Below are 22,955 nucleotides of genomic sequence, written 5' to 3' on the forward strand. Positions count from 1 at the left end.
AAATATCCCATCTGCAGGACACGATGCATATATGTAGCCTTTACACTAGAGCTGGGCAAAATATCGCCTGCGATTCTCATGCGTGTCTCATCGGTAAAGCCATAAATCACTATCACCTGCTTCCAGATGGAGCTGCATTTACTACACAGAGCTGTGTTTTACCAAGAAGTTATGCAAAATCGAAGTTGTTTAATCGAAGGCGATCTTCCACGATTATGAACACGATTTGGCCTTGCTTTCGGTGAAATACTGCTCTGTGTAGTAAATGCAGCTACATCTGAAAGCAGGTGATAGTGGTTTACTACTAATCACTGAACCGGCTTTACTGATGAGACACGTATGAGAATCAGAGAATCACAGACGATTTTTTTCGCCAGCTCTACTTCGCGCACCCAAATCACCCACAATCCTATGTGCGCAGCACCAAATAGCACACCTTTTCACTGACGCAATGACATGCACTTGCTAGCCTGTTCCATTTAAAGGGACACTTCACCCATTTGCATAAAGCTTTGTATAGTTAGAACCCCAGTCATGTTTTTGAATGGTCATGCATAATTTTCTCAGTTGCCGCTGAGACAGGAGAAATACAGATTTCAGTGTTGCACTTCCTTCTTTCAATGATGTAAAAATCATCATATTGCATCATTGAAAGAAGGAAGTCCAATATCTTTGAGGGAGTGAGACTACAAACCCCTCTTTTTTTTCGGTCAAATAGGCACCAAATTCAAAATGTATGTTACATTTGGACTACAAATATGACACACTTTCAATAAAGATTAATGTTTCTACGGGTGAAATGCTCCTTTAAGTGTTCTCGGAATGCTTAAGAGGAGCCTCACCTAACCTCTGAAGGAAGTGACTTGGAAGGACCAGTCCTGCCAAGAAAGTGTCCTTGACATTGAGAAACACCTGCTGTCTTACTCTGCATACTTCATCGCTCTGATTGGTTTAAGATCCAATTGCGCCCAGAGGCATTTGTGCGACATCTGTTGGTGACACCCCTTTGGAAATGATTAGTCTATGAAGCTTTGCCAGACCGTAACTCAGTTACTACTGAGACTGGTCTGGTTTTAAACTGGCTAATAGCACAGGGTTTTTTTTCCAGAAAAATGTATATTTGTGAATAATATGGAATTTTGCTAACAGAAGAATCAGATTTATTTTTTAAATACTTTTGGTAGTATGGTCGTTTCTGATTCTTCAAAATACCAATATAAGTCAACAACAGTTAGAAACTGTTATTACAAAGAGTACAATGTGTCTATATCGCTATTAAATTTCACAAGAAAATGTTGTGCTGGGTAGGTCCTATTAATAAGTTTAAATTAAACTTCCTTTATTTTATTTGTAATTGAATACGGATTTGGAAGTAGCCAAACCTTTTTCCAAACAATATTATTTGTAAACCGGTCCCGGAATGAATTTTCATAAGGGAAAGATACAATATTTCAAAGGACAGTTAAAGGACAAACATATTCTACCATCATAGGTATTTACAATATAACGTAGGGACCAAAGTTGAGTATTTAAATATCTAACAAGAATAAATAGTCCAAATTTTATGCATCAAAAACTTTTGCATATTCCTTTGTGTTACAGGGATTTTGTAAAAAGCCCAAAATTTGCCAAAAATGAAAAGCTAACCATTTGAATTAAACAACTGATCTACCAGAATTATGCAATTTATAAACCAATACTCGAGAAAAAGAGATTTACGCTTATACACAATGTCCTTATTATTCCAGATTTGATACCTATGCGGTGAGAAATTGTACTTGTTTAAAAACCACGAAAGAAAAGCCTGGTGATGAACCATTCAGACCATTGCCTTGTTTCATACACTGTACTTCTAGATAGGATCACTTGGTCCACAACATGCTACAGACTAGCCAGGACAAAAATTTCCACCACTAAAGATAGCTTTATTAGCACTCTTCCAGACCTGTCCCAAATGAAACATGCAGCAGATAATCGTGAAGATCTTAATGTTGTAATAGAAAACCTGAACAACATTTGTCTAGCACGCTGGATGTCATTGCTCCAATTCGAAAAAGGAGAATCAAAGAAAAAACGCCAGCTCCATGGTATGACCATCATACTGCAACCCTTAAAAAGGCAGCTAGATAAATGGAACTACAGAATCACAAAGTTAGAGGTATGGCGTTCAGCATGGAAAGAGAGTGTTCAACACTACAGACAGGCTATAAAAACCGCCAGATCTACCTATCTCAGCAAGCTGATTAAAGAAAATCATAACCCTCATTTCCTCTTTAGAACAGTTGTGAAACTGACTAGAAACAAATAACAAACAGAAACCAATAGCAAACTCCAACACAATAGTAACGACTTCATGAACTTCTTTACTAACAAAATTACGGTTATTAGGGAAAACACCGAAGCTACGCAAGCAGCCACCACTCTACCCAATAGTACTTTTAACACTAGATTTCCTACTACAATAGAAAAGCTCTCTAAATTAGTAACATCATCCAAATCATCGTCCTGTGTATATTAGACCCCGTTCTCACAAAACTACTTGGAGGTATTCCCTGTAGTGTCAGACCCAGTACTAAATAAATATCTTTAACTCATCGCTAGAATTAGGATATGTTCCAAAAGCTTTCAAACCAGCAGTTATTAGACCGCTAATAAAAACACACATTGACCAGGGAGATCTTACAAAAAGTATCACTGCCATGAAAAATTCAAAAGCCCCCGATGTATTTGGTTTTAGTACCGTAAAACTTCAAATAATAGCCTGGGCTTTTATTTTCCCAAACCTATCGTCACACCAGGCGTCTAAAAGAGACAGGCGTCTATAAGAGAGAGGCTTTTCATTTAATTGTTCCAGCATGACAGCAGGAGGTTACCACATATTACATTTTATTTATAATTTAAATGTGTTTAACAAATTAGTTTGTGTAAGAATAACAGTCTTAAATTATTGGCAGCATAAATAAAGCAAACGAGGATTGTTGCGTAAAATCTTACCCAGATACAACAGTGCTATTTTCTGATTGGCTATTGTGTAAACTTTTTTTTTTTTTTTGCTCGCTCAACTAGAACTCCAGGGGAGACGGGCTTGATAGAGAGAGAAAGAGCAGTGCGGCCAGATACATTTTGGGCGCTGCAGCATATTAAATATGATTAAATAGTGTTTCCGCGTGAGAAATACAACGTGTGCCTGGAGTGCATGGATGACAAAAGACTGAAAGCCCGGCTATTATCAGCGGCCTCAAAACACTACCGGCCCACCGGGAAAGTCCTGACTCGCCCGATTGCCACTTCGCTACTGTCGTCTTCACTTCAATCCTGAACCTTGTTGTGTTGTCATAGTGGCGAGTAATGGAACGACTGCGTCTGTCATGTGACATCTACCGGTAATCACAGTGCCGCTGCTAGCCATTTTGGTGCCCTAAGCATAATTCCTTTATAATGCCCCGCGACCCTGAGAAAAAAAAAACTTTGTTTTTGCCAGTTTAATTTTTTATTGCCAAACATATAACTTAATAGCAGAAAGTAAAATCTTCACAGCTTTAGCCAACACACACTACACATTTGAAAGTGCAAACTTTTATAGAATAGCAAAACAGAAAAAATATTACCAAACTTAAATTATCAAAATAATCCAGACATGTTTTTCCCAAGTACAATGTCACTTTAAATAAATTACATTAAATAAACATCAATAAGTAAACAAGAATACTCAATATTCTTAAATAAAACAAAGATTCAGATAAGTGTCACGTAATGTTTGCTTCATATCATGACGTTTTATATTTATATATATGAGTCATGAATTGTTAGCCTAACATGTGCACTGACTGCTAATGTTAACTTTTACTGAGAAAATATTAACCACCGTCAGGTCAAAATAAACCACAAAATAAAACACTGCTCAATATCTAAAGAAACGTACTAAAGAAAGAAACAGCTGCGTCAGTTATTTGTAAAATGCATATGCATACCGTATGTAATGTTTCACAGTAATGTTTCTCAATTTAGCTTGCACTGAATAACAACATAGTTTGCTAAACATTAATATCAGCACAGCAAGTTCGAGGCGCATTACGATTAGCAGCAGCTGCAGCCCATGCGCATTTCCCTTATTCAGGAATGATTAAACATGATGGACTTACCTGCAAGTGATGCACGGGAATCATCCCGCAGTTTCTTCTTTTTTCCAATCCTGACTCCTTTTGTGTTTTCGGGGACATTTACAAAAGTTGCCTTCTGACTGGCCGTTTCTCAATCCGAAAGCTGCAGCCTGCGCGAGGTTGCATATGCAGGCTGCATACGTCATCAAGCCTGGTTTATTTCAGTTAACTGAACATTACATTAGCAAGTCATAAGCATATTACAACAATTTACGATTAACTAAGAATAATAGGCAACTTTATAATTGTTAATATTACGAAATAAGAAAGTTTTGATGACGTATGCAGCCTATAAATGCGACCTCTGGAGGCTGCAGCCTTCGGATTGAGAAACGGCCTCTGTCAAACTTCGTCAGGCGCCCGCGCGATCAACCGGCACGGACCATCAAAGGCTGGGGGGCATACTTTCTAGACTAGAGCAATTAAATTATCTCGTTCACCATTTTTTTTGTAACATACATGGATAAAAAGTGCCTAATAATATTTCTATAGGCTAATGAAATAATTTCAGCATTATAATTTTTTTTCATTAGGCTATTATTTTTGGTGCCCCCTCAGCACGTGGTGCCCTACGCACATTGCGTGATGCGCGTTATGGGAGCGGCGGGGCTGGGTAATCAAAACTTTAGCGTGTGCAATCTGCACCATAGAACTGGCTTAAACAGACGATCTGACGGGTTTTAGAAGATTAAATACAACCAGAAACTAAAAAACAGACCAGGCCTTTATTTGAGACAGGCGTTTATTTACCCAAACCTGTCATCACACCAGACGTCTAAAAGAGACAGGCGTCTATTTGGGACTCGGCTATTATATATTTGAAATTTTACGGTACATATCTTTTGAAAGAGTACAAGGATCCTCTCATACGTCCAATTACGGATCTTCTTAATATGTCCTTTAACCATTCTATAGTTCCAGCAGATTGGAAAGTGGCTGATTCAAGATTCAAATATCTTTATTAGTCCCCAAGGGGCAATTCAGTTTTACAGCCAACCCATCCAATAGGTCAATTATCACACAATACATATAAAATGTGTAAGTTAAAATGTATACAAAACAATCATACACACACACAACACAACACACACATTCACCTGCCATTGACAGAATAGAGCAGTGTGATACAACATCCAATTGTAATTCTTGTTTCTCATTTAACAGTCTTATAGCAGAGGGAATGAATGAGTTTGCATAGCGGTTCGTTTTTCGTATTGGCACATGATACCTCCGGCCGGACTGCATAAGAACGAATCCATTCCTGAGTACACGAGCTGGTTGACACAGTATTTTATCTGCTTTTTGGACCACTCTCTTATAGAACCGAGATCATATAATTGAGCACCAGTAATTTTTGAACATACTTTAACAATGTCATTCAGGCTCTCTTTGCCTTTCACACCTAGACCATTAAACCAACAAACAAAAGAAAAAGTTAATAGACTCTCAATAAATACCTGATAGAATGTGCATAGAATTCTTTTACATACCCCAAAAGAATTCAACTTCCTCAGTAGGTATATTCTTTGGTTTGCTCGCTTAATAATACTATCAGTGTTCTCTTTGAATTTCAGTTCTGAGTCGAACACTGTGCCCAAATACTTGTATATTTGTTCGACTTGAACACCTTCATTATGTATTACACTCTGTTTTGGTTCGTCACTGGACTTCCTAAAATCTATAATCAGTTCTTTAGTCTTTGACACATTTAAATCAAGGAAGCTGTCATCACAGCATCTAACAAACTCTTCAAGGGCACTACTTTGATCACATTGATTGCCCTGTAAAAGGGACAAGAGTGCCAAGAGTTCATCTGAAAACTTTACTAAGTGGCAGTTCTCCCAGGATGACCTGCAGTTGTTAGTATATAATATAAAATGCAGGGGGGAGAGCACACAGCCCTGAGGAGAGCCTGTGTTTGATACAATAACTGATGACATTTTTCCATTTACATACACCTGCTGCCTTCTATTTGTTAGAAAGTTTAAAATGAGCAATAGAATCTGTTCAGGTAAATTAAAATATGAGGCTAATCTTTCAATCAAAATGTGAGGCTGCATTTTATTAAAAGCTGAACTGAAGTCAGCAAATAAAATTCTCTCGTGATGCAGGTTTCTCAAGATGTTTATAGTGGCAACTCGCCATTGTCTGTATCATTAATTTTTATCAGTTGCCTTGTTCTACATACCGGCTGATTAATAGATGCCATCGTTTTAATGCCTTGCCAGGCTGCCTTTAAATCCCCACTGTTATATTGATTTTCAATTTTATTCTTATACTGAAAACCTCAGTATTTCGTTTTTGACTTCTCTTGAAACAGCTTTTTTCTCTACCAAGTCCCCTAAGTAAAATGTCTTTTTTTCCGGTTGATAACACTTTTCAATTCTTTTGTTACCCAAGGCTTATTGTTAGGATAAATGACCACTTTTTTAGATGGGATAATCATATCAACACCGTATTTGACATAGGCGGACGTTGTTTCCGTTAGTTCGCTAATGTCATTACACGTATCATGAAAACAAGACCAGTCAGTACATTCCAGACACCCCTGTAGAGAGGAAATACTGTCTTCTGTCCAGAGTTTTATAATTTTTTCCTCACGCTCAAGACGTCTGAATGCGGGCTTATACACAGGTATCAAATAAATACTTTTATGATAGGAGGCACCAAGTGGCGGCATAGCCATTGATCTATAGGCTCCATGTAATAAACCATAACATAAATCTAAAATGGGGTTCCTCTGCGTTGTAGAACAAGTTATATACTGTTCATGTGGTCTTGTTTAAAGTACAATGATTAAAATCTCCTATAAAAATCTTGGGGGGCCTCTGGGCAAATAGAGTCCAGTCTATGAGTGACATCAGCAATCACTTGCGCTGCAATTGAAGCATTAGCACGCGGGTGGATATACACAAGCGTATAGAACAGCTGTTGGAATTCTCGGGGTTAATAGAATGGCCTGTGGGACACAGATAACAGTTCAATATCCGAAGTGCATATTCTTTCTCTCACTACCACAGTATTACAGTACCTTTTATTTACGTAGAAGCACACTCCTCCTCCCTTCCTTTTACCAGATGTAATCGGGTCTCAGTCCAGGCGAATCAGGCTACCGAACCCGCTCATAATTAAGTCCTCGTCTCGGTCTGACTCCTTTAGCCAGGTTTCCGAAAAGGCGAGAAGACAAGTGTCTCTTATGCCGGGTTTAATCTTGATCCAGGCTTCCAGCTCATCTGTTTTATTTCTTAATGACTGCACGTTAGACAACAGGATAGTGGGGAGTGGTGGTAGCTTACGGCGATTATCGAGCCTGAGGTTTTTGAGTCTTCGATGCAGGCCTCCTCTTCTCCCTCTTTTCCGATGTTTACTCCGTGCATGCAATCTGCACAATTCCGTTGGAATTTCCGGTATAATACCCGCAGACGTTGTTTGTAGGGAGATAAGAAACAGATAAGAAACCTATAGCTTGTTTAGATTTTCTCTCTCTCTCACAGGAAACAGTACATGATAGTAGATCAGTAGATGTGTCAAATCTCCTTGTTTAGACACTGAAGTTGGTGTTCCACAGGGGTCTGTCCTTGGGCCAGTTCTGTTTTCACTTTTTATTAATAACTTGCCAAATTCATGTCCAAATGTCTTCTCGCAGATGTACGCGGATGACGCAGTAATTTACACCCACGCAAAAGCAATTCAACAAGCAGTTGGTGATCTTACAGCTGCCCTACTTCATCTGCAGGACTGGCTCAGGGACTCATGCCTCATGTTGAACACAAAAAAAAAACAGTGTGTATGTACTTCTCCAAACGTCAGGTCGAAGTAATTAGATCAAATGTTTTCCTGAATGGAGTGGAACTTGATGTGGTCTCAGAATTTTTATATCTCGGGGTAGTTCTTGATTCAACATTTAGTTTCAAAAGTCATGTTAAAAAAGAGCACAGATAGTTAAATTCAATATTCAAAATTTTTCGACATATTCGAAATAATTTAAACATGGATGCTGCCAAAACGTCTTTTTATTATATGATTATTTCTCACTTTGACTATTGCTTGACCACCTGATCTCTTGCTTGCCCCACAACTCTTGCAAAAATGAAAAGTCTTTATAAAAAGTCTTTAAAAATTCTAGATAAAAATGCTATCATATCACTATTGTCATGTTATAAAAAAACATAGACTATTGGATTTTGATAATGATCAAATAGAAAATGGCCTGCTTGAGATATATATATATATATATATATATATATATATGTATATGTATATATGTGTATGTGTATGTGTATGTGTATGTGTATGTGTATGTGTGTATATATATGTATGGTTTTAAACTCTTTAGCCCCACCACCATTTAGGGCGCACTCACATTATCCAAACCAAACCATGCCCCAGCACGATTGTCACCCCTCCCTACTCCCCCAGGTGCACGCACTCACACTGTACTTTTTTATCGATCCGAGTCCGGGCGCGCTTTCGTCATTTAAGATGCGATTGTTTAGAAAAAAGCAGGAAGTAAAGCGCTCTCTTAACACTGGAACCCACCGTAATAAGTCTGTTTTTTTTATTCGGAGTCGTTTGGTGCGCGATTACAGACAGCCCTCTCACAGGTCATCATATTGCTTAGTTGATCTGTCACGTGCGCAGCTCGGACATTCACGTAACCCCGCTGCGCGCATCAAAAGGTTCTTACGGAGGCAGATGAAGGTGAGCGGTCGCGCAACTGACGTCTTCACCTTTTGAATCGCGCCTGCGCTCACACCACAGCCTTCTGCGCCTGAGCCCAAGTGAACCGCGCTCCGGCCCACCTCTGCAACCCGGCCGCGGCGCGAGTTAATCAATCCACGCCCGGGCACGGATCAGAGCGATCACACTAGTCAATCAAACCAGGCTTTGGGGGTCAAACGTGCCCGAGCGCGGTTTGGTTTGGATAGTGTGAGTGCGCCCTAATAGACTTTATTAAGTCTAAAGACAATATGCAGAGAACCACTCGTGCTTCTACTAGAGGAGATTTGTTAATACCCCACAGGCGCACCACCTTTGGTCAGACGGTTCTGTCTGTCCGTGGTGGGAAGCTATGGAATAGTCTGCCATTAACACTGAGAGAATGCCCCACATATAGCTTGTTTAAGGCCCAGTTGAAAAAAATGGTTGTGGGAAAACCAAAGTTGTACACATTAGTGGGTATGATGTATATGTATTGAAGTCTCTATCTTTTTAATTTTTTCCTTTTTCTTATGTCTCTACAATCCGGCATGTTTACATGTATGATTGTCATGCTTGTTCATTAACATGCACTGTCCCAATCAAATAAATACATTTCTTATTACCATAGCACAGAGACAGCACTGCTTCGAGTTACAAATGCCCTCCTTTTAACATCCAATCGTGGTGAAATCTCAATTCTTATATTACTAGACTTTAGTGCAGCCTTTGACACAATAGACCACACAATCTTAATCCATAGACTAGAAAACTATGTTGGTATCAGTGGTCAGGCGTTAGCCTGGTTTAGATCGTATCTTACCAATCGCTACCACTTTTTTATGTAAATGAGGAAGGATCATATCACTCCCTGGTTAAATACTGTGTACCACAGGGTTCAGTTTAGGTCCAATCCTATTCTCATTATATGTTACCTCTAGGAGACATTATCAGTAAACATAACATAAGTTTTCACTGCTATGTGGACGATACCCAGCTTTAACTCTCGTCACATCCTAGCGAAATCCACCAGTTTTCTAAGCTAACAGACTGCATTAGCGATATTAGGGTCTGGATGGCACATAACTTATGCTAAACTCCAATAAGACAGAGATGCTAATTATTGAACCAAATCGCTCCAAACATAATATGACAGATTACAAGTTGCCCATAGATGGCTGCACGGTGGTGCCATCTTCCACGGTTAAGAACTTGGGTGTGGTGCTCGACAGCAATTTATCCTTCGACAGTCATATCTCAAACGTCTGGCGCACAGCATTCTTCCATCTTAGAAATATCTCAAAAATGCGCCATATGCTGTCGACATCTGACGCAGAGAAGCTTATCCACGCTTTTATGACCTCTAGAATAGACTATTGTAACTCGCTACTCGGGGGATGTCATGCAAATCAGGTAAACAAGCTTCAGCTAGTTCAAAACGCCGCTGCAAGAGTGCTTACTCGATCTAAAAAGTAAACTATATCATGAACTAGAATTAGGACTGCACAGTATTGTGTTAAAACTGACATTGCTATGACATTTCACTGTTATTAATACAATGGATACAATGCCTAGATTCTTTCTTTCTTTTATTCTTTCACTGTAGGTACAAATTTTATAATGGAGACAGAGGAACAGGTAGGCAACAGTTCATTTATATTTAATTTCTTTGTCACATTATTAAATACCATAATCTAAAATCTTTTAATGTTTCACTAGGCAGTAGAGTTTGTGGGGCGTCTTGTCTACTCATGTCTGGACTGGGGTCTGGAGACGCAGGTTGAGCGTGAATTGAGTGAGAGGTTAGAGATCCTAGTGTGTCAGATGACCAAAGTGAGCCATTGTGCTGGTGACTCCTTTCAGCCCATATGCACCATCTCTGATGTCATCCAGGTATTGATGTTATCACATATTTCAGATTGTTTCTCCGCTATACAGTTACTTAAACAGTGATTGTTGCATAAACCAAAAATACATTTGACAATGTATTAAACATAGCTTGAAGCTGGCATCTGTTTGATTGGTGGCGTTTGTGTCTGATAGGTTTGTAAGCTTCGCCTGTATGATCCCAGTCATGCATCACAGCATTACAAGAGTGTGTGTTCCACTCTGTTTTTGCACACCCTTGATTTGTGTCATTATCTCCAGATTGTTCAACAATCCAGGGAGGTGAGAATTTTAATCTCTCAATGCATCCTGATGCAGATCTACATACTGAATATTGATGTAAAGTAGCACTGCACAGCAAACTCACCAGTGTTAAAGGAACATGCCCATATTTTGGGAATTTAGTTATTCACCGTATCCCCCAGAGTTAGATAAGTCCATACATCCCTTTCTCATCTCTGTGCATGCTGTAACTCTGTCTGACGCAGCCCCCGCTAGCTTAGCTTAGCACAAAGACTGGAAGTGAATGGCTCCAGCTAGCAAACGGCTCCCAGTAAGTGACAAAATAATGCGGACATTTTTTCTATTTTTCCTATTTATGTGTTGTGATTTGTATAGTCACACCGTGTACAAATAACAAGGTCATATGAGACACAGCCATCTTTAAATCGTAAACATACTGGGAACTATATTCTCAGAAGGCGAAGCACTGCTACTTGGGTGGAGTGATTAGCAGTGTAGCAGTGCAGTGCTTCGCCTTCGAGAATATAGTTCCCAGTATTTATACTGTTAAAAGATGGCTGTGTCTCATATGACATTGTTATTTGTACACGGTGTGACTATACCAATCGCAACACAGAAATGGGAAAATGTCAGCGTTATTTTGTCACTTATTGGGAGCGGTTTGCTAGCTGAAGCCATTCACTTCCAGTCTTTTTTGGCGCAGCCCCCGCTAGCTTAGCACAAACTTTAACAATGCGACGTATTGGTTTAAAAACTGTGCATCGGATACATGTTAGCATTTGTATTGCGATGCATCATTTCTAACATATTTTGCATTGGTAAAAAACAGGTTTATGTAAAATTATTAGTAGATGCACAATACTTTTAATTTTAGTGACCAATATTGTAAGATTGCTTTCTCCTCTCTTAACTGTTGCTACGTCCTGCTGACTTATCACCTGCAGGTGTATCACAACACTACGAAAACAGAGGTGTGTCTTGAAAGTCACACAGAGCATAACATGGCAGAGGTAGAGCTATCCTTCACCAAGTAATTATAAACCCATCCCCGCTGGAAGCAAAAAAAATGTGGGTGGGTCCAAAGCATTTACTTGTAGTAGATGGTGCCTGGTGCCTTTTTAATTAAACAATTGCTTTTATAGCCTTATAGACGCAGGAGTATCTCGTTGGCAAAGGAGTGAAAACACTAAATGGTGTTTAATTTATATGGACTCTAAATGAGTCAAGTGGAATTGGATTTGAGGAACATAAGAAAGTCAAGGCTGTAGCAAAAATGCAGAACAGTTCAATTTATTAGGGCATTTCTCTAGAAGCTTATCAAGGTCTTCATGATCACTAGAAAATCACAGGTGGGTAATTTGGGGTTGGAGGTTAACAGGTTTGATTAGGGTTGGAGCTAAAGTCTGCAGTGCTTCGGACCTCCAGGGTAAGATTTGAGGAACCCTGCTGTAGTGGAATGGATTTGACTGACGGCACTCTGACAAGTGAACAGACATATGCCCTAAATTGGAGAGAAGTCCATATCAGATATCATTAATAGGGCTGTAACGATTCCTCTAAGTCGAGTAACTTAAATACAAAAATCATAAAGGCAAATTATTAGATAGGCTTTGAGGATTCAAAAATGTAGGCATAAGTTGTGATATGGATTAAAGTCTGCTTTTTAAAATGTCTCATCTGCTCGTGCTGCGTATTTCCTCAGTGAATACGTTTTGCGGTTTAACATGCTACATGTGTGACACTCAGGGATTTATCATATGAGCAGGTGAACATATAAACCTAATCTCCAGAGCTGGCTTTAGAAATCTGGCGTCTGTCCGGCAAAGTGTCAAAATAAAAAAAGTCTGTCTTTTTAAACATCAGAATGAAAAACATTATTTACCAAAGTAAACTATTAAAATCTAGTGTTAAGTAATAGCATACGGTCTATTTGTATAATGAACATAACCTCTGTAGTACCAGTGCAATGATTTAGATACATTTCTATTGACTGAAAAGAATGGGGTTGTGCTTAAGAGTTAAGCAGTCTGTATAAATGAAGTTTTAGCAATAAAAATATTGTTTAAAATAATTAAACACATTTGTTCATTTTAAGTATTATTTTCTCTTGTATAGTGAGGATTGTTCTTTATTAAAGACATTTTATTTTTATCCGATTACTCGATTTATGGAAAAATCTGTAGAATCCTTGATTACTAAAATAATAGATACCTGCAGCCCTAATTATTTAAAAAAGTGGTCTTATAAAGGTTCCGACGCCCATGTACAAATCCAACGTGTGGAAACTGTACCATATTAATAGAATCATATTTTTTGATTGCATTGGTAGCTGCTTCATATGTATCTTTAATGTATTGTACCGTAGGCTATGCATCGAGATGTGTATCGCATCAGACTCCGTTATAGAGGGGCTGTTTACACTTGGTATTAAGATGTGTTTTCATCAATCGGATCACAAGTGGACGAGAAAGACACATTACTGTACGTTTACACCTGGTATTATAATCCGTCTCTTTTGTCCACTTTCGACCACTTCTGTCCTGAATACTGTGAGGGGGTGGTCTGTGAGATGGTGGGGGAAGTCTCTCTGCTGTCATTCAAACGCGAGGGGGAATAATTATACGTTTATATGGACGCAAACTAATATTATTGTTGGAGCCATCTCGTTTTATGTTTTATTGTTTGTTTTTAATTGGGACAATAGGTGTCGCTCTAACCTTACTGGGTTCACACAATATAGGTAGGAACATTCATTTGGGTACCAGGTGTTGCTTGACGGAGGGGGAGCACACATAGCTTTTTGACCGCTTTTGATATATGTGACCCGTCACGGAAACCAGGGACTCAAGTCGGCAGCACAAGTTTCGAGAAAATGAGAAACAAAGTTTTTTTTTCGAAATTTGTGATTTTCGTTTTATTGCAGAATCTGTTAGTTGAGATCACGAAGAAGCCTCTCCATGTTTGAGATAGCAGTTTTTGTATATTTAAAAGCGTACATTTTGCGGTTAAAATAGGCTTGTTTTTCCGGAGATTCTAGCGTGCAGCGGGGGGCGTCATTGTCTGTGTGTATATTTACATACTGTATAAGCTTGTGTTTTCGCCTCCGCCCACAAAGGGAACAGCGTGACTACTAAATAAGGATAGTTCGCCCAAAAATGAAAATAATGTAATTAATGACTCACCCTTATGTCGTTCTAAACTCGGAAGACCTCCGTTCATCTTCGGAACACAGTTTAAGATGTTTTATCGTTAGATTTAGTCCGAGAGCTTTCCCCTTCATTGAAAATCTATGTATGGTTTCCATGTCCAGAAAGTTAATAAAAACATCATCAAAGTAGTCCATGTGACATCAGTGGGTCAGTTAGATTGTGTTGATGCATCGAAAATACAGTTTGGTCCAAAAATAGCAGAATTACGACTTTATTCAGCATTGTCTTCTCTTCCGGCTCGAGCGTGAAGTCACGTGACTGTAGTGACGCGCTGCCCTGTTCCTCAGACATGTTTTCTAAGTTTTTTTTTTTTTTCAAACTTATAGCCTGCGTCTCCCCAGACTGTAAAGCTCGGGCGCACAAAACAAAAGAAAAATAAAAGAAGCTGGGGCGGAACAAATAACAGTCAGCCGCATCGTACGTCAGCCGCGTCACTGACTTTATGCGGCGCCGCAGTCGGATGACGTCAAAGTACCGCGAGAGCTCTTCAAGAAATCTTACGGAGTAGTTTAATTTCAACTCGCTCTCGCGGTACTTTGACGTCATCTGTATGTCAGTTCTTGCAGCGCAGCATGAGTCCAAACACACAGAAGTTACACAGATATCGTTGTATTCTTCATATAATTGGCTACATGTTTTGTCTATCAATATTTTCCATGAAGTCATTGGCTGATGGAGGAACGAGCGAGCCATTGGTAACCTCTCTAAAGGATGTCACGTTTTCGACGGCGCTGTTTGGATGATCTATTATACTACTTCCCTATTTTAAATACAAACTGTGAAGGCGGGTTCATGTGTTTAACGGAATGTAAGCTCATATACCCTTACATGTTACGATTTAAATAGTCTTCAGATTATATATTATATTGTATTACCAGACATTCATGCGAAATCTGATCTAAACAATCTATATTTCACGGATTATACGCATTTGTGGACAAATATGGACATTGGATAATCTGAAACAGACTGGATTCGACTTGTGATCCCCACAAAGGTAAAAGAGTCATGTTTATTTTTGCGGGTTGTCATTTGGTCATAAAATACTACATATGATGCTAGAACATCTCAAAAAGGGTTTTACAGGGGGCATGGCTTAGCTAAATGAGATGTAAATGAGCCCTATTGTCTCCCCCAGCTGAAAAGAAGAGTCCCTTTCGTCTCGATTTTCTCGGTTTGAGTATTTCTGAGTTCCTATATTCAAATGGCCACAACTTCTCCAAATCTTATCAGATTTCCATGTGTTACACATCGTTGGAAAGCTTAGAAACTGCACTTTCAGAATCTGTGAATAACTCAAAATGCCCAGATCCGACTTGTGTCCCTACTTTCCGTGACTGGTCACATATTTCTGAAGTGTGTTACATTGGGTAACCTTGGCACCTATTGTGTGTTTGGACATTATTAATGGGTGTATGTGTACTTCTTTTATGGATTATTGGAACAATATGATGAGAATAAAGTATCAACCGTGAATAAGCAGTGAACTTCTTTTCGTATGTATGGACAACAAATGCGCGTCAACAAAGTGCCCAGTCTAGCAATCACCGCGGGCTGTAAGTAAAGATTTAGCCCCTACACAATTCAAGAAGCTTATGCTTCAGGATATCGATACAATGGATTAGTTAAGGCTACTGCCGCATTCGTTTAAATTACGCTGAGGACACCGCAGTGGATTGTAGCTGAAGTACTGACAATTGGACGGCGCTTTCATCGAGCTGAGCCGTGGACAGCGGGAGGACGACGTTTACACCAGAGTCAACGATCACGTTTTCGTGGATTCAAAGGCCATCTACTAGCAGCACAGTTGAAATCAACACTGCACTTCGAGAGCTGACAGAAATCCACTTCGCCCGATGCAAGGTATGTAGCGCTACAATATTGAATGGCCATTCAGGTTTATTTGTTTGGTTTGTGTGCACACATTTCGGGGTAAAAAAATCCAATGCATTGGTGATAGTTGGGTCGGGCGGACTATTGAACCTTAAGTTGCTAACGTTACTGTGTTGCGAACTTTTGCGGACATTCAAATGAGTTATGGAGACACTTGACATTGCAGACAAGCCCACCGGGCCGCCGCCAACTGTTCTTAAAAGTGTTGTAAATGGTGCTGATGCGCAAAGGGAAAAAGACAAACGTGTTGTAAAATTAACTGCTAAAGCCTTTGCTGAAAAACTCGAACGATTGCAAAAGGATAGAAAGGCTATATTAAATAAAGCAAGTAATTTGAAATTAGAAATGAGGGAGCTCATACTAAAGGGAGAGAAATCACAAGTTCAGTGTGCTTTTAATAATCTGCTTAAGTTATGTGATGAAGTTAAAGGTGTTCAAACTTCTGTAATGAGAATGTTACCAGAAGTTGAACAAGAGAAACGTGTGGTTTAAAGCAAAAATGTTGAACAATGATGAATTTATCTCTAAGGTGCAATTATGGCTTTCAAGTACTGAACAAAGTGTCATTAATGGTCGTGAACAAAATGTTATCAATGTTACTAATGTCAATATTATTGATGATGGTACTAATCCAGAGGATAGCATTTCAAATGTAGCCAGTCAACATTCAAGCAGAAAGAGTGCATATAGCAGTAGATCAAGCACCACTTCCTCTGCAAGAATTCAAGCAGAGGCAGACAAGGCAGCATTAAATGAAAAGCATTCATTGGAGGAGCAAGAACAGCAAATAAGGAGACAAAAGGAACGACAGGAATTGGAAACTATGCTTGCGGAGTCTGCAGCTAAGCTGGCGGCGCTCCAGGCCTCTGACAGCCGTTCGAAGGTATCCAATGCAATGAATTCTTATTTGGAGAGAGAATCTAGGAGCAGATTGAAGCCATCAGCAAATGCGATCAATGTTATACCTCAGAGTCAAATCCAGCAGTGGTTGGTACTGTAAGGGTGGATTCACTACAGTGGTTCAGTCTGTAGGAACGCCGAAATGACTGAGAAATGTTAACAGTAAGATGTTATAAAACTGTGTATTTCTGGTCAATTTTCACCCTTCTGCAACCTATACCAACGACGGAAATAAGTGCAGTTATAATAGCAAAATATGTGGGAGAGCATTGCTAGAATATAAATATATTGAATTGCAATATGTAGCGTTTAAGTATTAACACTAAATCAAAACTAAACAACAGATTTGTAAATGAAAAGGTTTAATAACAGTACTGACTTAAAGTTACAATTGAAATGGTTACACTATAAATGCATGAAATGGTACTTAATACAAACAATTGACTGTTTCCAATGTATGTGAGATATTACCTGCTAAGATAGAGAACAGAGAAAGAAAGAAAGTTTAGAAGAAACAGAATCACCATTAAGAACTGGAATCTTGGCCTAAAGGCCTAAACCCAAGAACTCAGGTAAAGAAGAAAAGCAGAGGGCAGAAAGCAAATGGCAAATGCCAAAAGGCAAAAGCCCAGAGCTCATGAAAACCAAGACCTTTATTCTCTATCCCTTGACCATGTGACCAAACCTAACATGATACATTCAAACTGACCAATCAGAAGACCACACCTTTAACCCCCACTGTATTGAACAAACAGCTGTAACAATAGTCTTTGTAAGCACAGGAATGCAGATGGTAAGCACAGGAATGCAGATGGTACAGTATGGAAATGGGGGTTGTGACAAATGGTGACGAAGTAATAAATTCCTATATTTTTAATATTACAAATCCCTATATTTTCAATCCTACAAATCCGCCCTTGGCACCGTGGGCCACACGTAAGAAGACCCATGGTGACATAGTTCATAAGATTATGCTTTCAATTGTGTGCAGTTGTCATCTTCAGACATATTGTCCAAACTTGTTGCTGATGAGTCTTGAAGAGATCCTTCTCCTTACAGCCCTGCATGAAAGGCTTCATCGAATGGAATTGCACCTTTCATAGTTATGCAGATTTCCATCGATACTTCACACTTTCACAAGAACAGGCCCTGAAGGGGGACTTCACTTTTGTCCTTCTCTTTGAGGCAACACCCAAGATGTAAAACAGCAGGAATTCTGTGATTTAAGCAAATGGCACAACAAACAGCAAAGCATATGGCATTTGTTACTCAACTTTTAAATGGTCAGATTGGTCTTCAGCCTTAAATCCCTGTCAAATACATTAAAACATGGTCAAGGTGAGAATAAAAGAAAAACTAATAAAAGCTCTTGCATTGGTTTTAGAAACATGTAAATGAAATGCTTCTTTTTAAACTTAACCAATGTTAGTTTTAACAAACCACTTTGTCATAAGAAGCAATAACAACAATATATTCAGTGTAACCACATGATATTTAAAGATCTTAGTTTTCCAGTATAACCATTATAAATGAAATGAACAAAAATAAAAACAAAGAACATGATAGTTTTAAATGTCTTACATAAAAAGCAAATTAAATGTCAAAATAATAGCAAAATTAATGAAATTATTAAACATAAAAAACTCTTTATCAAATTTCAATACTTGAGACATAAAACTAATCAAACTTTTTGAAAAGAAACCAAACAGATGCTTGACATCAGAAAGTTTAAAATAATAACTGATGTGAAGCAAATTTTGTTTGCTATGGGATTGAATTTAACTGAGGCTATGTGTGAATACCATGCTGCAATAAATGTGAGGAAGATAAAATTGTGATGCAAATTTGGTCCTGTTGTTAAAACAGGGAGCCAGTTTGATATTATAAGTATGAGATTGTAATCTGGCTCTGTAAATCTTCTCACACCCATATTTTTAGTTAGGAAGCATGGTAAAAGTGCTACTGGATCCTGTTGTGAGGTAAAACATTTTCATTAATGCAATTAAATAACACAATGTAGCCACATGGCATTTTTGTGCTCCTCTTTAGGGTCTTACTGCAGCTATACAAGGAATAGCAGAGTTTACCACTTAGGAGACAAATCTTTCAACATAGAAACACATACAACTTGAAACTGGTAGACAATTTCAAGAGCAAAAGTTAATCCATTAACACAAGACGACTGGTCTAGAATACATGTAGCTTCAACAACCTCTAACTTAAATGTTTTGTCAAACACTTACAGTGGAAACGGTCAAGTGTTTTAAGAAATTAACTTCATTAGCCTATGTGTACATATAGTACAACAAACAACTAGAATTTGTGTTCTATAGAAACAACAATGCATTACAAGCAATTACAAATCAGAAAATGCTAACAGGATCATCAATGAGAATGTTAAACACATGCTAACTGGCTGCTAAGCCACTAGCAAGTGAGGTTAACAGCTGGAGTCCTTGCATGAACAATGCAGTCAACTCAGAAAGAGTTTTACCAGCAAAACCAGATTGTTTACATCTGCCCTTAGAAAGTGATTTCCTACATTTCAAATAATAAGGTGGAGGTCTGCCCCTGCCCAGTGACCAGCATTTCTCCTCTGTATGGCCTATTTTATGACAGGAACTACAAAGCCTGTTAATTTTGCCACCGGGTTTGTAGCTTGGTTCTACTGGAGCTTCAGGAGGTCTGTGACTCTCTAATGCTTCATTTACACCATGCGGTTCAGCATGTTGATGCATCACCCCAATCACTGAGATAGGAACACTTTTCTGGGTTCTGGAATATACATTCTCTTTAGTACAAGTAGCATCTTTTTTAGTCCCATCGCTGTTAAGCATTTGAGGATACTTAGTCTCTCGCACTATTAGTTTAGCCCTTACATCTGCAATAATGTCTTTATACTTCTCACACTGTTTAGCCAGGGCTAACTGCTCAGATGATAGTTGATCTATCTGAGTTTGAAGATTTCGGATCTTTGCCTCTGACTTTTGTAATTCAGCGTTTTTGGTTCTTAATTCATCACCTTTATCATTCAGGATTGACTCAAAAATTCCATTATTTTTACGTAGCTGTTTGCACGTCATGAAATTCAAAGCCTCAATTGTTTCAGCATGTTTGGATTTTCTTTGTTCACTACCAACTGTGAGCCACCATGTAAGAATATCATCAGTGGTAGCATTGTAATTCAAACCCTTTTTATATAATTTAGAAAGTGTAGGTTCAACTTTCTCGCTCCATAAAGCAAACAATATATCCTTACTTAAATTAATCCCTTCCATCCCTGAGGAGATAATCTGAAATAATCTCTAACTGTACAACAGATAGGATATTTAAGGTCCTTCTTATTTCTGTTTCATACAATTCATGCAAATGGAGATTTCATTAACCATGCCATGAAACAATGAAAAACAGACTTACCCACTGTGTGGTCAGAAGGCCTTTAACACATTCACAGGATAAACTGTGATAAAGTCCTCATTTAGTTGATCAAACAAAGTAAAACTCAGAAAACTCACTGCAAGGGATCCCGGGTTTCGGCACCAAAACTGTAAGGGTGGATTCACTACAGTGGTTCAGTCTGTAGGAACGCTGAAATGACTGAGAAATGTTAACAGTAAGATGTTATAAAACTGTGTATTTCTGGTCAATTTTCACCCTTCTGCAACCTATACCAACGACGGAAATAAGTGCAGTTATAATAGCAAAATATGTGGGAGAGCATTGCTAGAATATAAATATATTGAATTGCAATATGTAGCGTTTAAGTATTAACACTAAATCAAAACTAAACAACAGATTTGTAAATGAAAAGGTTTAATAACAGTACTGACTTAAAGTTACAATTGAAATGGTTACACTATAAATGCATGAAATGGTACTTAATACAAACAATTGACTGTTTCCAATGTATGTGAGATATTACCTGCTAAGATAGAGAACAGAGAAAGAAAGAAAGTTTAGAAGAAACAGAATCACCATTAAGAACTGGAATCTTGGCCTAAAGGCCTAAACCCAAGAACTCAGGTAAAGAAGAAAAGCAGAGGGCAGAAAGCAAATGGCAAATGCCAAAAGGCAAAAGCCCAGAGCTCATGAAAACCAAGACCTTTATTCTCTATCCCTTGACCATGTGACCAAACCTAACATGATACATTCAAACTGACCAATCAGAAGACCACACCTTTAACCCCCACTGTATTGAACAAACAGCTGTAACAATAGTCTTTGTAAGCACAGGAATGCAGATGGTAAGCACAGGAATGCAGATGGTACAGTATGGAAATGGGGGTTGTGACAAATGGTGACGAAGTAATAAATTCCTATATTTTTAATATTACAAATCCCTATATTTTCAATCCTACAGTACCGCCAGCTAACAACCCATTACCAACTATAAGGATGCCACAGGTAGTTAACCAAAATCTTGTAACTAGACCTAAAGAGTGGACATCTCCAAAAAGACAAAGCCATTATACACTGGAAAGTGAAGATTCAGATTCAGGAATTTAATACTCAATCAACAGACATGAGGCAGTCGGAAGTCCTCCTTACAGTTATGCAAAGGCAAAATGACATTACATCAGCTCTTGTCCAACAACAATGTTTATCATCATTGCCAGTTAGAGATATTCCTTTATTCGATGGAGATCCGCTGCAATATATATCCTTTATGGGAGCATTTGAACAAGGAGTGCAGGAGAAGGCAGTTAACAGTGACTGTCTATACTACCTTGAGCAGTTCACTAGGGGTCAGCCAAGGGAGCTGGTCCGTAGCTGCCTTCACATGACACCTGAGTATGGCTATGCTAAAGCAAAACAGCTGCTACAAGAACATTTTGGCTGTAAGTACAAAATAGCTGCTGCATACATGGAAAGGGCTCTGACCTGGCCTATTATAAAGACTGAGGACGTTGGTGCTCTGCAGGCTTATTTTCTTTTTCTGCGTAGCTGTTGAAATATGATGGAGGAGTTAGAGTACATGCAGGAATTGGATATGCCAAGCAACATCAGGGCAGTTATTGGGAAATTGCCATTTAAGCTCAGAGAGCGATGGAGAACTCTAGCATTTGACACATCAGACACAACCGAACGTAGAGCCTCGTTCGTAGATCTGGTGAAATGATAGAAAGACATGTCAGAATACTATCTGATCCTTTGTATGGCGACATTAGCGACTTAGCATCTGGAATAACTGGATCTAAGGTCATTAATAGACCAAAGTTACATCAAGGAAATAGATTTAGAGGAAACCGCTTTGCAACAACTACTGCACCCATTGAATCAATGGAAAATGAAAGCGAATGGAGGAATGCACCACAAGAACGTGATTCATTAGTGATTCAAGGTAGTGTATATTGCACTCAAGGTCACTCCTTGGAGTATTGTCAACAGTTCAAACAGATGAGACACAAAGACAAGTTGAGTTTTCTCAAGGATTAAGAACTTTGCTTTGGCTGCCTACGCTCCGGGCACAGGAGTCGGAACTGTGAACAGATTTGTAGCACTTGTGGGCAAAGACACCCTACTTTACTGCACATCAATAGGAGAGAGACTGCCAATGTGTCTATTGAGACCTTAAATGAATCAGGGGCCCAAGCGCCAATAGCATTTCAAAAAACATGTGGTCAGACAGGCACTGGAGGAGATCGTTGTTTGCTTCCCATCTTGCCAGCCAAGTTAAGTCCATTAAAGGAGATAAAATAATTCAAACATATGCATTCCTTGATCCTGGAAGCTCGGCCACATTCTGCTCAGAGCAGCTTATGCTCGTGGGGAGACGTTCACATTTTCTCTTACAAACCATGGGGCAAGAAAGAGTGGTACCAGCTTACTCAATCTCAGGCTTGGAGGTTTCTGGGATCGAACACCTCTTTTATAGTCTTCCAGAAACTCTTACACAATGCAAAATGCCTGTAAATGCAGACAATATATTGACTGAGGGAGATTTGGTGAAGTGGCTATACCTAGC

General features: G+C 38.8%; 1 protein-coding gene across 3 annotated transcripts in view; it reads left to right on the top strand.

Annotated features, from left to right (window-relative positions):
- The window catches only part of LOC135775983 (protein spire homolog 2), a 105,496-nt gene that overhangs the window by 48,770 nt on the left and 33,771 nt on the right, over positions 1–22,955 (top strand). For 2 of the 3 annotated variants that reach the window (XM_065286603.2, XM_065286604.2), the window contains exons 2-3: positions 10,465–10,496; positions 10,578–10,751. In XM_065286603.2, coding sequence (XP_065142675.1) covers positions 10,465–10,496; positions 10,578–10,751 — 206 coding nt within the window. Of the gene's footprint in view, positions 1–10,464; positions 10,497–10,577; positions 10,752–10,901; positions 11,028–22,955 lie in introns of all 3 variants that reach the window. The other variant, XM_065286602.2, reaches the window with a different exon arrangement.

This window comes from Paramisgurnus dabryanus, chromosome 21 (genome assembly GCF_030506205.2).
Source record: "Paramisgurnus dabryanus chromosome 21, PD_genome_1.1, whole genome shotgun sequence".
NCBI lineage: Eukaryota > Metazoa > Chordata > Actinopteri > Cypriniformes > Cobitidae > Paramisgurnus > Paramisgurnus dabryanus.